General features: G+C 36.2%; 1 protein-coding gene across 5 annotated transcripts in view; it reads left to right on the forward strand.

Annotated features, from left to right (window-relative positions):
- Window positions 1–2,414, forward strand: part of LOC117314853 (sodium- and chloride-dependent GABA transporter 1-like) — a 54,672-nt gene extending 52,258 nt beyond the window's left edge. For all 5 annotated transcript variants that reach the window (XM_033868975.1, XM_033868974.1, XM_033868972.1 and 2 more), the window contains 2 exons: window positions 669–836; window positions 1,501–2,414. In XM_033868975.1, coding sequence (XP_033724866.1) covers window positions 669–836; window positions 1,501–1,599 — 267 coding nt within the window. In that variant the 3' untranslated portion in view covers window positions 1,600–2,414. The remainder of the gene's footprint in view (window positions 1–668; window positions 837–1,500) is intronic.
- Window positions 2,415–14,508: the final 12,094 nt, after the last annotated feature.

A 14,508-nucleotide genomic window follows, 5' to 3' on the forward strand; every position in this document is an offset into this window, starting at 1 on the left:
CAACATGTTATATATATCCATCAGAAATGTTTCATATTTATAGTTAACAATTTTAAAATATTCAAAAATAACAATATATTGCTCGGAAACACGAATAATAATAATACTTCATTTATATTTGAATGATAATTATGAGCAAGAAGAACGCACATGGCTGTTGTTTGGAACTATACAATTTTGTATTGGTTGTCGACCACAAACGAATATTTAAGTATCCTTATATGTATGCGATCGGTCTGGCAATAATTTATGGCAATCCATATCAATTCTAACTCTATCTTCATGTATCTACATATGTTTACATATATTAAGTTTGTTTGATGTTGTTTCGTTTAATATTCTTGTATATGTTGTCAGTATAATGTGACCGGGTGGGTTGTGCTGCTGGGTCTCTTCGGCAGTATGTTCCAGTGAGATAGCACTTTAAATCGGCAAAAGTTCCGGCCTATCACAAGGAGACTTAACACGAACATACCACAGCCTCCCATAACACACATACGCACTCACCACACGCATACATACCGCACGCATGGGAGGCCGTCCTTAAATGACCTTAGATGTTAATAGGACGTTAAATAAAATAAACCAAACCAAACCAAATATATGTGGTGATAATAATTGCAATCTCCTTCAGTACAGTACTCAGATGATCATATTTATATATTAAGGTTGTCTGGGTAATGAGTCTAGTAAAGCACAAGCCTGTAACGTTTGGTGGCGAGGCATATCCAGTTTGGTCTGTTGGTGTCGGATGGATTATCTCCCTTTTGCCGTTAATGCCTTTGGTTGGAAATATCATTCTGACTCTTCTTAAACAAGAAGGAAACGTAACACAGGTAATCAAATTATGTGTGAAAAGAGAACGTGGTAGAGGTTTTGAATCCGAATAAACCTTTGTCTGTCCTACGAGAAGAGGATTAAATCCAAATGGAGACCATCCTTAAATAGCTTAAACCGTTGATAAGAGTTTAAGCAATACAAAACAAAGTTCGTGTTTAAGGCCTTATAAATAACATTTAACATTTTATATTTTGACATAGGTAGTGGAACATCTCCAACATTTGTCAGTGCCATTAACAATTTGCCTTTAAATAACCCTTATTGATTTTTGATCTGCAGCCTACAAGATAACGTTTTTACAACAGCATAGCAAGTCTAAAAATTATTTTCAGAACTGTTAGTATGCGGAATTTCGAACTACTGAATTATACGATTTGAGTAATCATAGACACTTTTTTTTATCTTAAACAATACCAATATAAATTAACATTCATTACATGTTTCGTTTTTTTTTCATTACATGTTTCGTTTTTTTCTAATTTTGTCCATTTTACACATTATTTTTGTCTTTTTTCATTGATAGTGATGATGGGCTCTATTGCATGTGTGATCATATAATAACATTTTTTACACATGTCTAATGAATCAAATACTGACTGGTACAACTCGTTAATGCTTGTATTTGAAAAAAAAACTAACGAATATTATCTCTTGTTTCAGAGATTGCAGCAATCCATCAAGCCCTTACCTGAATGGACAAGAAATCTTCAATCAGATCAAAATTCGGGACCAAATGGCGACATTTTATTATCAAGCTAAAATATACGAACAAGGCATACATTTAATGCATACTATCAATTGTCTACATGTTTTCCTATTCAATTATTCAATTGGTGTTTGTGCACCATGTTCAATATGCTCAGGATTTAATTTAGGTAAAGTTGCGTTCAAAGCTTGCTTGACCTCAATAGAAATTATTACGTTAACATAACTTCGATGGAGATTAATTCAAAAGTGAGTATTCGATTATGACGCACAGAAATCAATAGAACTATTGTGTTCAAGTAAAATATTAGACGCTATGTCGTTACAATTTTCGGTCTCTATCACTATTACTCAGTAAGCCTCGGTTCTGACCCCAAAATCTACACTCTCGGGCATAATTTCCCTAAAGAAAATTCATTAATGAAAATAGTGACGAATTTGAGGATTTCGACATTAACGATAATGAAAATATTTCCGAGGACAAAGTAGGATTTAACGATGATAATTGAGTTGAAGGCAGCAAGGAACTGTCGAATGTCACTTTTACCGGTAATGCATGCAGCTATGAACACGGAAATTCTGCCAGTACCTGAATCTTTGGACTACTTTGAGCGTAATTTAAAAAACGATACACTTGAAAAGATCGTAGATGAAATATATTAATATGCTGCCACGTATATGCAAACACACAAAGAGCATTCAACCCACTCTCGGTACCGTAAATGGACACAACACTCGGACAAAATGAAAGCTTTCATGAGAATGACGATTGAATTCGGCCTAGTTCAACAGCTCATGTGGGTTAATGTTGCATTAATAATGGAACAAAATAAAAGCATGATGCTTTTAAATAAATACGTTACTTAATAGCTTCCTTTTCAGTTGTTTATTTCACAACCAGATACCACTATTTGGTGTCCTACGCACTTATCTGGATATTTGCTTCGGTTATCGTGTTTTCGTGTGGTCACGTGACGGGCACGAAAGACTATATTAACACTATGTCGGTAATTATAGCCGGAGCACCCGATTTTTTTTTCGTACAAATAAACGTGATATATATACCTGTTCATCGTACAGTACATTCTTCTCTTTATTTACGAAGAGAAACTGGCATTGATTGACGAAGTGCCAATACTTTGACCTCATTTTTTCAATAACGTTGACGATTTTTGTAACTTTAGTAAGAATGAACAGCACCCTTTATTTGTTAACGTAAAAATACCTTGACGCTCTTTTCTGTTTCATAAGTACTGAGTTTTGGTAACTGGGTGCTCTACGACGATTTTTAAAGCAATGTTAACGCTTCAGTTTTGAAACTCCTCGGTGTTTAAAGTATCAAATAGCCTCTTTTTATCAAACTGATAAAACTTATATTTTCACTGTAGCGATGAGCAGTGAAAATACAAGATCTTGCAGTGAAAATGTACTCTTTCCGTTTTTGACCAATAATAGCGAACCTTTGCTTTCACCTCATTGAAACTGGCCGATTTTTCAATCGAAGCGGAGATACATCAATTAATTATTTTGCTGTATTTCTGGAAATTTCATACTGGTTTTTGACAAAATACTCGCTAGACGTCAGCTATTCAGGCAGATTCTCCGATAACAGCAGAAAACGCGTTGATCAGTCCTTTCAAAATGGCGCCATCAAGTTGTTGTGGAGTAACGTCACAAAGAGATGACGTCATTACTGATTGCCGCACTTTTTGACACTACAACTTTTCCTGTTTTTGATTTTGTTAAATATTTTTTTTTAATGTAATAAAAAGGAAAATAGAATGGTATCCCGTTAACTATAACATATTTCGCTCGTATGACAGAATATTTTGATATATTACGCTCCTGGTTCGCACTCGCGAAAATATCGATATTCTGTCATACACGTGAAATATTTGTTATATTAAACGAGAAACCATTCCATATCCTCTATATATTTACCTTTCCACTTCCAACATTTGTTCTAAAAAACTATATCCTTATCTTTTCAAATTCCATTCATGTTGCTGTACAACATGTTGCTTTGAAACTTTTAGTTTCATGCAGTGTAAATGTCTGAATTAATTCTTCCAAGATGACTATTGTTACACTAACTATATATTGTTACATGGCAATTAGTTCAAGTATATAATACCTATTTAGGTGTCATGGTATATCCGGGCAACTGCTCTGCAGGATGGGCGTAAGAATTGTACCTGCTGTCCCCATTGCATGATCGTAAGAAGCGACTAAACTTGGTATCGTATCTTTTCTCTTCTTTCTGAACAACTTTCTTTTTCCTAATGTCTCCCTTGGTAATGCCTCACTTTTGGCCTTTAGTTGAGCGTTCGCCCCTGTAAGGAAGGCTTTGGGCTCTGTCCCCCTGGCCGTGACATACCAGAGTCTTTAAAAATGGTAGCTGCTGCTCCTGCTTAGCGCTCAGCAAATAAGGAGTGGGACGACTGGTTCGTCCGTTGTCAGTATAATGTGACCGGGTGGGGTTTGCTGCTAGGTGTCTTCAGCAGTATGCTTCAGTGTGGTAGCACTCTAAATCGGCAAAAGATCCGGCCTATCACAAAAAGCCTAAACACGAACATACCGCAGCCTCCCAAAACACATACACACTCGCCCCACGCATACATGTCGCACGCACGGGAGGCCGTCCTTAAATGACCATAGCTGTTAATAGGACGTTAAACAAAATAAACCAAACCAAAGCAAATATCCGGGCAAAATAGACAAGGGAGGAATTGAAACTAGGAAACCTGACTGCATACAACGTTATAACACAAGTTTATGAGTGATGTTGATCAACGCGACCAGATTGTAACATATGGAAGTTTTGAACGACGCACTTTGCAGTGGTGAGAAAAGGTGTCCTTTTATGTGATTGGTTTGGTTTGGTTTATTTTGTTTAACGTCCTATTAACGGCTAAGGTCATTTAAGGACGGCCTCCCGTGTGTGCGACATGCATGTGTGTGGTGAGTGCGTATGTGTGTTTTGGGAGGCTGCGGTATGTTCGTGTTAAGTCTCCTTGTGATAGGCCGGAACTTTTGCCGATTTATAGTGCTACCTCACTGAAGCATACTGCCGAAGACACCCAGCAGCACACCCCACCCGGTCACATTATACTGACAACGGGCCAACCAGTCGTCCCACTCCCAATAGGCTGAGCGCTAAGCAGGAGTAGCAACTACCATTTTTAAAGACTCTGGTATGTCTCGGCAAGGGGACAGAACCCAAAGCCTTCCTCACAGGGGCGAACGCTCAACTAAAGGCCAAAAGTGAGGCATTGTCAAGGGAGACATTAGGAAGAAGAAAGTTGTTCAGAAAGAATAGAAAAGATAAGATCCCAAATTTAGTCGCCTCTTACCATCATGCAATTGGGGCAGCAGGTACAATTCTTACGCCCTACCTGTATGTGATTGGCTTTTCTTTACTGAATTCATATCTCATTTACAAAACAAGATGTCAGCAACCTGCCCTGCAGAGAGTGTTTTGCAGAGAGTTTGAGAATCAGAAATGCGTCAGAAATGTCTGGTGCTTCACCTAGGGTTAGGAAGAGAACATCCGCAGACCACAGAGTTTCCGCTTTGAAACATCATCGGTATACAGTACAGAAAAGTACAATCAGTATAGTCCTTATGTCCTTCTGAAGGTAATTCTTTGTAGGCACATTTAAGTTTGTCAATGCCATTACACATTTTGAGTATGCTCCTCTTTTCTTATCTAGCGATTAAATTTCTGAATGATCGTCAAGCATCACTTTTTTCTCCAACATTACTGTCGCTTGGGGAGGTTCTGAGTTTTTCTTCTCTGATAAAACATCCTTTTATTGAAGTAAGAAAGCAAAGGTTCCCTTCTCTGATCTTGAAAGTTTTATTTTTTTTCTCCTTCATTTAGACTTCCTTTAGGGACATGGCTTCATATTCTTTATATCATTTCCATTATTTTGCAGCATGGGCAAGTTTACTTTCATGTCTTTTCCTTTTGTTTGAAAAGATTGATTTTTTTCGTAAATTTAGCGCGTTTGTTTTTCATTTAGTAAGTTCTTTCATTACCTTCGCTGTGACACAGTTAATTTTTGTGTTTTTAATTTTTTTATGTTCATTGCCAAACTTTTTCATTAAAGGGTGGGATGTCCTGCCTGGTATCTTCGGCAGTATGCATCAGTGAAGTAGTACTATAAATCGGGAAAAGTTCCAGCCTATTACAAGGAGCCGTAACACTAACATACTGCAGCCTCCCAAAACAAGCATACACATTCATCACACGCATGCATATCGCACGCATGGGAGACCGTCCTTAAATGGCATTAGCTGTTGGTAGGACGTTAAACAAGTAAAAACAAAACCAACCAAAATTTGTCCGGACGGTTTTCGAAACCGACTAAATCTTGGACTTGGAACTATATTTTTGATAAAGAGTTCCAGTTGTCCACAATTCTTTGAGGAAACGAGTATTTCCTCATGTCAGGTCTACTTTTTGATTTTTAAAGGCTGAGTGAAAGACTCCGGGTCCTTCTTTCTTTCTTTATTGACAAAAAAGACCACGTGATGTTGTTGACACATATCCTCCCTTAAATATTTTGAAAACTTTAATGTCGCCCCTATTACAACGATAGAGTAACGATGGGAGTTCAAGGCGACACAATCATTCTTTATACGAAATATCTTTCACTCCTGATAGTTATTTCGTAGCTCACCATTGAACGTTTTCAAGCATCAATATACTGTTATTTGTATGGTTTTGATATGCCAGCTCCATTTTCCAAATCGGGTCTAACTAAAGCCTGATAAAGTAAGCAGAACGATTTTTTATCCATGTATGTGTATGATCTTCTGATGGCTTCAAGTATTCGGTTCGGTTTGTTTACAACTGCTTTTGGATTTGTAAAGTTTAATATATTATCGACAAGTTGTTTTTCCTTCCGTTTCCCCTGAGAAAATAACTGTTGTTCTCCGACCATCAACATTCTGATATAGATGTAAATTGTTTGAATCTATTCTTCTTTCCTAAATTCATTGTTTTTTATTTGTCCGGAATTTTAACAGCAAGGTATTCGACCATTCTTGTAAGTTTTCTGTTCCACTGAAGATCTCCATTTACTCTATGATCTTTATACAATTTCGTATCGTTGGCAAACAGGGCCGTTGGCATCGACGAAATATGACAGGTCATTGATGTATAGAACTAGCAACAAAGGCCCTAGAACAATGCCTTGTGGTATGCTTCTTGTGACTTTTTGGGAAAAAATCTTCTGTCTATCGTATTAAATCATCTGAATAACCTGTGTGGCATGAGCCCCATTCGATTTGCACTCTTCTCAGAAAAGAAGCCTCCTCTAAGAAGATCGTATTCCATTGTGTGTAAATCGAGTAACCGGAAGAACATAACCAAAAACCAACATGGCGGATATAGCTGCTGTTCTCGGGGTGACAGGGACTGTAATTACAGAAATAGGCGAAACAACAGATGTCGAAGAACAGAGCAACCTTGATAATGACTATGCCAATTTGCAGCATGCATGGCGGTGCAGGTTATTGTTACATTGTGCCAGCCATTTTTAAGGTGTCTGTTTAGTTGCCATCCCAAGCAATAACAAAAAACAAAACAAAAACATACGATTCCATTGAAATACAATTAATTGATGATTTACTCGTACATCACAAGCACTTGTTTCATTTAATAGTCCTTCCTCGGTTGTCGAAGGCGAACTAGGTGTCTATAACGTTAACGTAACATTTGGATGAAAAACACCATCAATCTTGTTTCTGTGATACTCCAACAATGATAGTGGTTTTACACGGCGAGATATTTTTGACAGGCTCGTGTCGCAGTCGGCAAAATCATACAGTATACGACAGCAAATAAATGAAATATTTTGTTGTGAAACAAATAGTGCTGTGCAGCAACTACAAGCACTACAATTGTATATATATCATATTTTAAATGTGTTTTTCTCTATATATCATGCCAATGTGAAAAGAGAATAAAATGAATTGGAATTTAAGCTTTAACACCTACATGTACATACAAGCATCAGTCCAGAAACCCACACTGATCGTTATCATATAAAATACCCTACTACAAAACCCTTGTATATTTACTTATTTTGTAGTTAATAACGATTGCAAAATTACCAAGGACGTTCAATTTTGCGGTCCAAACGTTTAGACTACTTGGACCGATGTTATTCGTTTATGAAATAAAGACGGATCGACCTGGTGATTTTATACTGTTTTCAGACGAGCCTAAGACGTACTTCCAAGGCCTGTATTAACATTTGCAGGTCCGTCAAGATATTTTTTTGAAATATTACATTTTAAAATTGGCCCCTACTCTAAATATGACATTATTCTTATTGTGACATCACAATTGGCATGCTTGTGATCATGGAAGACAGCTGTTGAAAAGGCAGATCAGCCTTTGATGATAGCCATTTGTTTATTCATTATAGAAGTAAACATTCTTTGATGATTTGTTTTTTTAAATTGTTATCAAATGTAAATATATTGGCACAAAACTGTTTTTGTTTGACAGTAATGGCCCAATGAATGCCAACTGGACAAAGGCTAATTTAAAATGAAGTATGCTAAATTTGCCGTGTCAACTTGGTGTTCATCAGCCCATAATTGCCAACTGAAAGCAGTTCAATGCTTGAGCGAGAGTGCGAGTTGCACATGCACGGTACATGCATTAACCGGTTCACCTGTCCATTCCTTTCACTCTGCACCTGACCCGAACCCAGCACACTCCTGCATTGTTTCCTGGTAAGTGTTCATCAACCAGTTTGTTTCCATATATATTTATCGTAATATCAGGTAATTTCATCCCATAATTGTCTATCATCTATATATGAATACGAGATATTGATCAACAAGTAAAATGTAGCAAGTTTCTATGTAATAAATTTTGTCATTGTTCGCCTGTTTGTATATCAAGGACGTAAAGTTATCTTAGTATGAATTTATTATTATAAAGTCATCTCTATGTACATGCAAATTGAAGTGGTACTAAAATTTACAGCTTTATTTACACTGGGAAAACTATATAAAAGTAAGGAACTTTGTCACTGCTATTTCTCATAAAGTACTGAAAGGATCTTTCTCAAATTCCATATATGCAGACTTACCTTGATCCTTTTTTCGTTTTCAGCCATCGTGAAGAGAGGATAAAAATCCCAAACTATGTCCCAAACATCGTTCACAATTATCTACCAGATGACTTTAAGAGACTTTTCAGGCTATCCCGAGGAACCTTTGCGACTCTTCTCAGTAATCTGGCAGATATACCAGAACTTGCAAGGCGGAGGACAACAGCTGGAAGACCTGAGGTTTCCCTTGAAAAAAATCTTTTAATGGGTCACAGGAAACTGTCAAATCGATAAGCGATCGGTTCAATATCCAAGTATCTACTTTTATTGCCCACAATAGGAGAATTTTAGATGTTTGTTGCAACCATCTTTGCAAAAAAAATTATCAGATGGCCCAATGATTTTGAAAAGGTACAGGTGAGGGAAGCGTTTGAAAGTGTTAAGGGATTTCCTGGCACAATTGGTGCAATAGATGGCACCGATATTCAGATGACTCCACCAGCTGAGAATGAGGCAGATTATGCAAACCGTAAGAATATCCACTCTATCATATTACAAGCGGTGTGTAATCATGATCGTGCTTTCACAGATATTTACTGTGGGTGGCCAGGAAGAGTCAATGATGCTCGCGTTTTTCGCAATTCTCCTTTGTGTGAAAACCTGCATGTCATGGTTGGACAAAACCATATTATAGGTGATTGTGCTTATCCACTTATCACGTTTCTTGATGAAACCATACAGAGACAACGGTCATCTTTCGAATGCTGAAAAGCTCTTCAACAAATCTCTATGTAGTTCCAGAACAGTTATAGAACATGCATTTGGAATGATGAAAGGACGATTCCGTAGAGCTGCCAGAAAAGTAGTCAGTGCCACACACTAATGTATAATAAATGAATTACTACCTTTCTGATTCATAGGAAGATGTAAAGGTTATTAATCCCTCAGGCTCCTGGGGAGGGGGTCATCCCAATCATTTGTATACATTCTATTCCCAGTCACTTAGGGATGCTACGACTGAAACATATATGTCATACCTTGCTTAAATCCAGAGAAGTTTATCAACACATTTGGGTGATCTTTTTCTGAAAAAACAATTCCACTATAAATATACAACAATTACAGTATATCCATATAACAATGACAGTATATTCATATAACAATTACAATTCGACCATATAATAATATTTTTGACAGTATATTCATATAACAATTACAATTCGACCATATAATAATAACAATGTATAAAAAAAAAAATAATAATAATAACAATTTCATAATAACGTTATGAAAATAACTAACAATAACGATATAACAAGAAGCCTATGGGCCTTAGTGGTTACCTGAGTTTTCAAATATTAGTTACTCTTTTTGAGATTTCCCTATATAAACTATGGAAAACATGAGACACCAGGGTCGTAAAACTCGCAATTTTTTAGTAAAGCACCTCAAGACCTTTATATGTGTGAAGAGTATTTGGTTCTACCATATCTGGGAGTTCAGATGGAAGATTTTGAAATTCTAGTCAATTTGACCCTCTTGCCAAATTTCTTTGAATATGGTTAAGCGGTTTTAGAAGAGAGGGCGAAAATTTAAATTGTTAACGGACGACGACGGATAAAAGGCCATTAGAATAGGTCACTTGAGACTTTGTCTCAGGTGACCTAAAAGCAAGGGATCTCAGAGGGATCTTGATGCCCACCATTGAATGAACTTTATTGGGTTCTTTGTCGGACTGATCTTTTCTCTACTTTATTTTCCTCCTCTTATACTTATAATCTGATTACTGTATATGAATAAGTGGAATCTACACGAGATGTTTGACAAATATCCTTCCAGTACTTTTTCAAGAAAAAGTGATCACAAATATCATTTCTCAAACTCCCAAGATGGCCGTCTGGTGGTCATTTTGTTTTTCTGATCAAAACTCTACATTCAAATGGCACAACTATAGACCAAGGGGAGCCGACACATGCAGTTTGAAGAATATCCTTCCTGTAGCGATAACAAGGATTGTTTACTGACGGATGAACAAGATGGACAACAGACCACGGATGCTGGGCGATTTGAATAGCTTACCATCTGATAATGGTGGACTAATATAATAACATCCACAACATTGGATTATCTTTTCCTATAAAATAATCATGTCCTTTAGTAAAAAGATCCCCTCAATACATTATTTCTTTTGCGCGGCTGCAATATTGTTTAATATAGATGACAGGCCTTGTAGAATGTTCATCTGCTCTTTGTGTCTTTCATCGGCATGTTTTTTTCATACTGCTTTTTGCTGTATCTGTTTAGATTCGGACTGTTGTATGAGTGGACGCATGGCAGGACACAAAACAAAGAGTTTGAATAAGTTTGTAATGATTTCTTATATTATTTGTTTCAAATAGTTTCAAATCACAATATTAACCGTTTCACAAATTATAACAGGATAATTAAGTCCACATGTATTGGTATTCCAATAGATACAATGTATATAGCTGGCGATCCAACTTTGTAAATTAAGCAAGTCCAATATAAGTTCTGATCACACTTGGTAATCCGTAGTGTACGTGTTGTCCATTTGCTGGGGGGAATCCAACTGCCGCCCGGGTCTCCGGTGTAACCATATAAAATAGAATTGACCATTGTCTAAATTGACACGTATACGAGTATATAATTAAGATGACTGACACGAAGAGGCGTTATCACAGGTAAATAAAACTGGACATGCAAGTGAACTTTTACTGAGATAACAATAGATGGTGTAATCGCCTCGGGAAGGTATTTAGATAACATTGATCAGTGGAGAATTCGAGTGTCATTCCTAATTGTTGGTCATCACAAAGAATTAAACATAAGCTTGGGGACAAGATTAATTATGTTCCATACAATGCATTGAAACAGATATAGGTACAGGTAAACACAGATTGAATAGAATAAAGGAACAAAGACAAAATATCGGAAAATTCTCTATGATATTTTCTTGCCTCTTCTGCTCTTTTGGCATTTTCAGCATCCCTCTTTTTTCCATCCTGGAAGAAAAGGAGGAGAGAAAATTCAGCATTTGAGATGCTCCAGATGTTTTCCTTTTTTTCCTACCTCCTTTTTCCGATGTTTCCCTTGCGTTTTTTTGCAGGAACTTGTAGGATTTACGTTTAAATTATCATCATTATCATCATCACAACAAAATACAATGGATTGACATCATTTTATCATGCCCAAGACTCGAAAATGTATACATTTAATAGCAAAGTAATCGATGCAGCCTAATAAATTACAAATAGATTTAATAAAAATATAATACTTCGGTGAGGTACACAGCTTAAGGAATTGACAATATTAGTACTATCTTTGTTATTATTATTGGTAGTTGAAACAATTAAAGCGACTATTCAGGGAAACAAACTTAGTCTAGATGCATTATCTGGTCTTCCAAAAGTTCTATCACAGCAATGCGATGGTCAAGTTCTGCTTGCATTGTCCAGTTTTGACCACTTAAATTCGGGAAAAGCCCTGTCCTAATATAACACATATCTATTTTTATAAGTCACGTGGTATTTCGAAAACGAGGCAGTGAGAAAACGTCAACAGAAACACGTGAATTTTTAGAGATGTCCGATTCATCAAGCAGTCAAAGCAGTAACACGGTACGTAAACACTTAATTAACATGTCATATATGATGCATGTGTGGGACTTATGCCTAAAGATTGTTTCCATATGACTTAATACATGCAATAATAACAATAAAAACTGAAATCGGTGTGAATCGGCATCCGATGCAGAGATGGGGCCCAATGTGGGGTAATCTAATGTATGTCATCGTCACCGGTAATATCGTGATCAATTCATTTACACTAAATCAATAGTTGTGTAGGCATATATATATTAGAAAACAATCAAGACATAGTGTTATTGATTTAACAGGATATGAGTAGATGAGGTGAATGCTTACAGTAATTTAAACAATCAAATATCATGCATGTAGACCTACGTGTATTTCTCGACAGAAGTGAAGCTTCGGAAAACGTTTCAATTACCAATATGTTATACATGTATACATGCACATGCACATAACGGCTATTGACAAAGCCTCTTAGCTCCAAGATTCTTACTTCCATGACGATATGTGTTTTGTTTTCTCATCAGTTTGAAGAACTTCATGTAATGAATTGCCAATTCAACCTCGAGCTCCCTGTTTAGGACGGAGTTTCCAATTTTGGACAGCTCAATTTACTATTATCAATTAGTAAAGCTAAACTATTTGTATATTTAAAGATCTATTGATTCTTTATAAAAGAAATACTCAAAATATGCCATTTTATATTGTTATTTTATTAGTCTCTATATGTTGAATAAATTTCAATTATGTTTAATTTTGAATAATGAGTTCCCCCATGGAAAGTTGTAATAGTTTGCATAGTACTGCTGTATGTATAACATTATTTAAATTTTGCACTTGAAGAATTCTTTTGATACCAAAGTCTTACCCCCATCATTACCATTTAAAGGAATGCTGCTGTCATTGATCACCAAACATAATCAATATACCAAATAGAGCATACGTATATAGCTATAGACTAATCATATTTTCATACCAGGCTTATGTGATCTTGTTAACTGAAGTGTATTAGAATACCTACTTTTGGTTGCTGAACATGCACATTTCTTTAGTTTTCTATTGTTACACATATATAAATGAATTAGTATGTACATGTATACAAATATACATGTATATACAAATGTATTTATATTTTGTCTTCGATATGCATAGCAATATAAAATTCATCAGTAAACTTTTCTGTTGCATTGCATTGTAAACTTTTTCCTTCAGTTTTGCTCTTACAATAATTTCTTGCTTTCTCATCAGATAGATTATGAATATGCACAAGTCCATACATCCCCAAGGAGGGTGAGGGGATTAAGGAGGAGGGGAGGAACCTGTGGACGGCTAAGGGGTCGAGGAAGGGGTCTCTGGGCAGACAGCAGTCCAATGATGGAGAGAGGGCGAGGTAGAGGAAGGGGGCCAAGGGGTGCACGTGGTACAGTTGCTGTGCTGCAGCAGGAGGATCGGGCCAGGGTACTGACATTGCAACAGCAAAGGAGAAGGGATCTACATGAACCTTGCACTCCTATCATACAAAGCTAATAATCATATTTTTGTAATATTAGTAGTGTGACTTTCTGTATGCTACTGTTTTATGAATGTTATCCACAATTTACTTCATCATTCAAATTATTTTGACTAGTTGATAATCAATTACAAAGTACTGTATTATTTCTTTTCATATCTTTTTTATTTTGATATTTCTTTGGCATGTACACAGACAAAAAGAACAGTAGACATTTTACCAAAGCATTCAGGAGACAATTTATACTATTACTCACTGAAAGTGTTAAATTTTACCAAAAATGCACAGACCCTCTCACACATCAAACATACTTCCCATATGTGTATGAACACCTAATTTTTAACCAACCAAGTGAATGGTATGGTTATAAGACCTGTTTCTCTAGGTAGGTATTTACATTACACATGGGGGTATTTCATTTTAGTTCACAGAATATTGAAAAAATATGCAACTAGACACTTGATTAACACATTTATCAGAATGAACCATCTATGAACACAATGTTATTATAAGTTAATAATAACTACACACAATGTTAGTACACACGTGCACCTCAAACACATTCTCACAAGTGAGCACTTCGTATAAACACTGATAATTGAACACTTCCTACAAACTGATAGTGAACACTTCCTACACACACTGATAATTGAACACTTCCTACAAACTGATAGTGAACACTTCCTACACATACTGATAATTGAACACTTCCTACAAACTGATAGTGAATAATTCCTACACACACTGATAATTGAACACTTCCTAC

The sequence above is a fragment of the Pecten maximus genome, chromosome 16 (assembly GCF_902652985.1).
Source record: "Pecten maximus chromosome 16, xPecMax1.1, whole genome shotgun sequence".
NCBI lineage: Eukaryota > Metazoa > Mollusca > Bivalvia > Pectinida > Pectinidae > Pecten > Pecten maximus.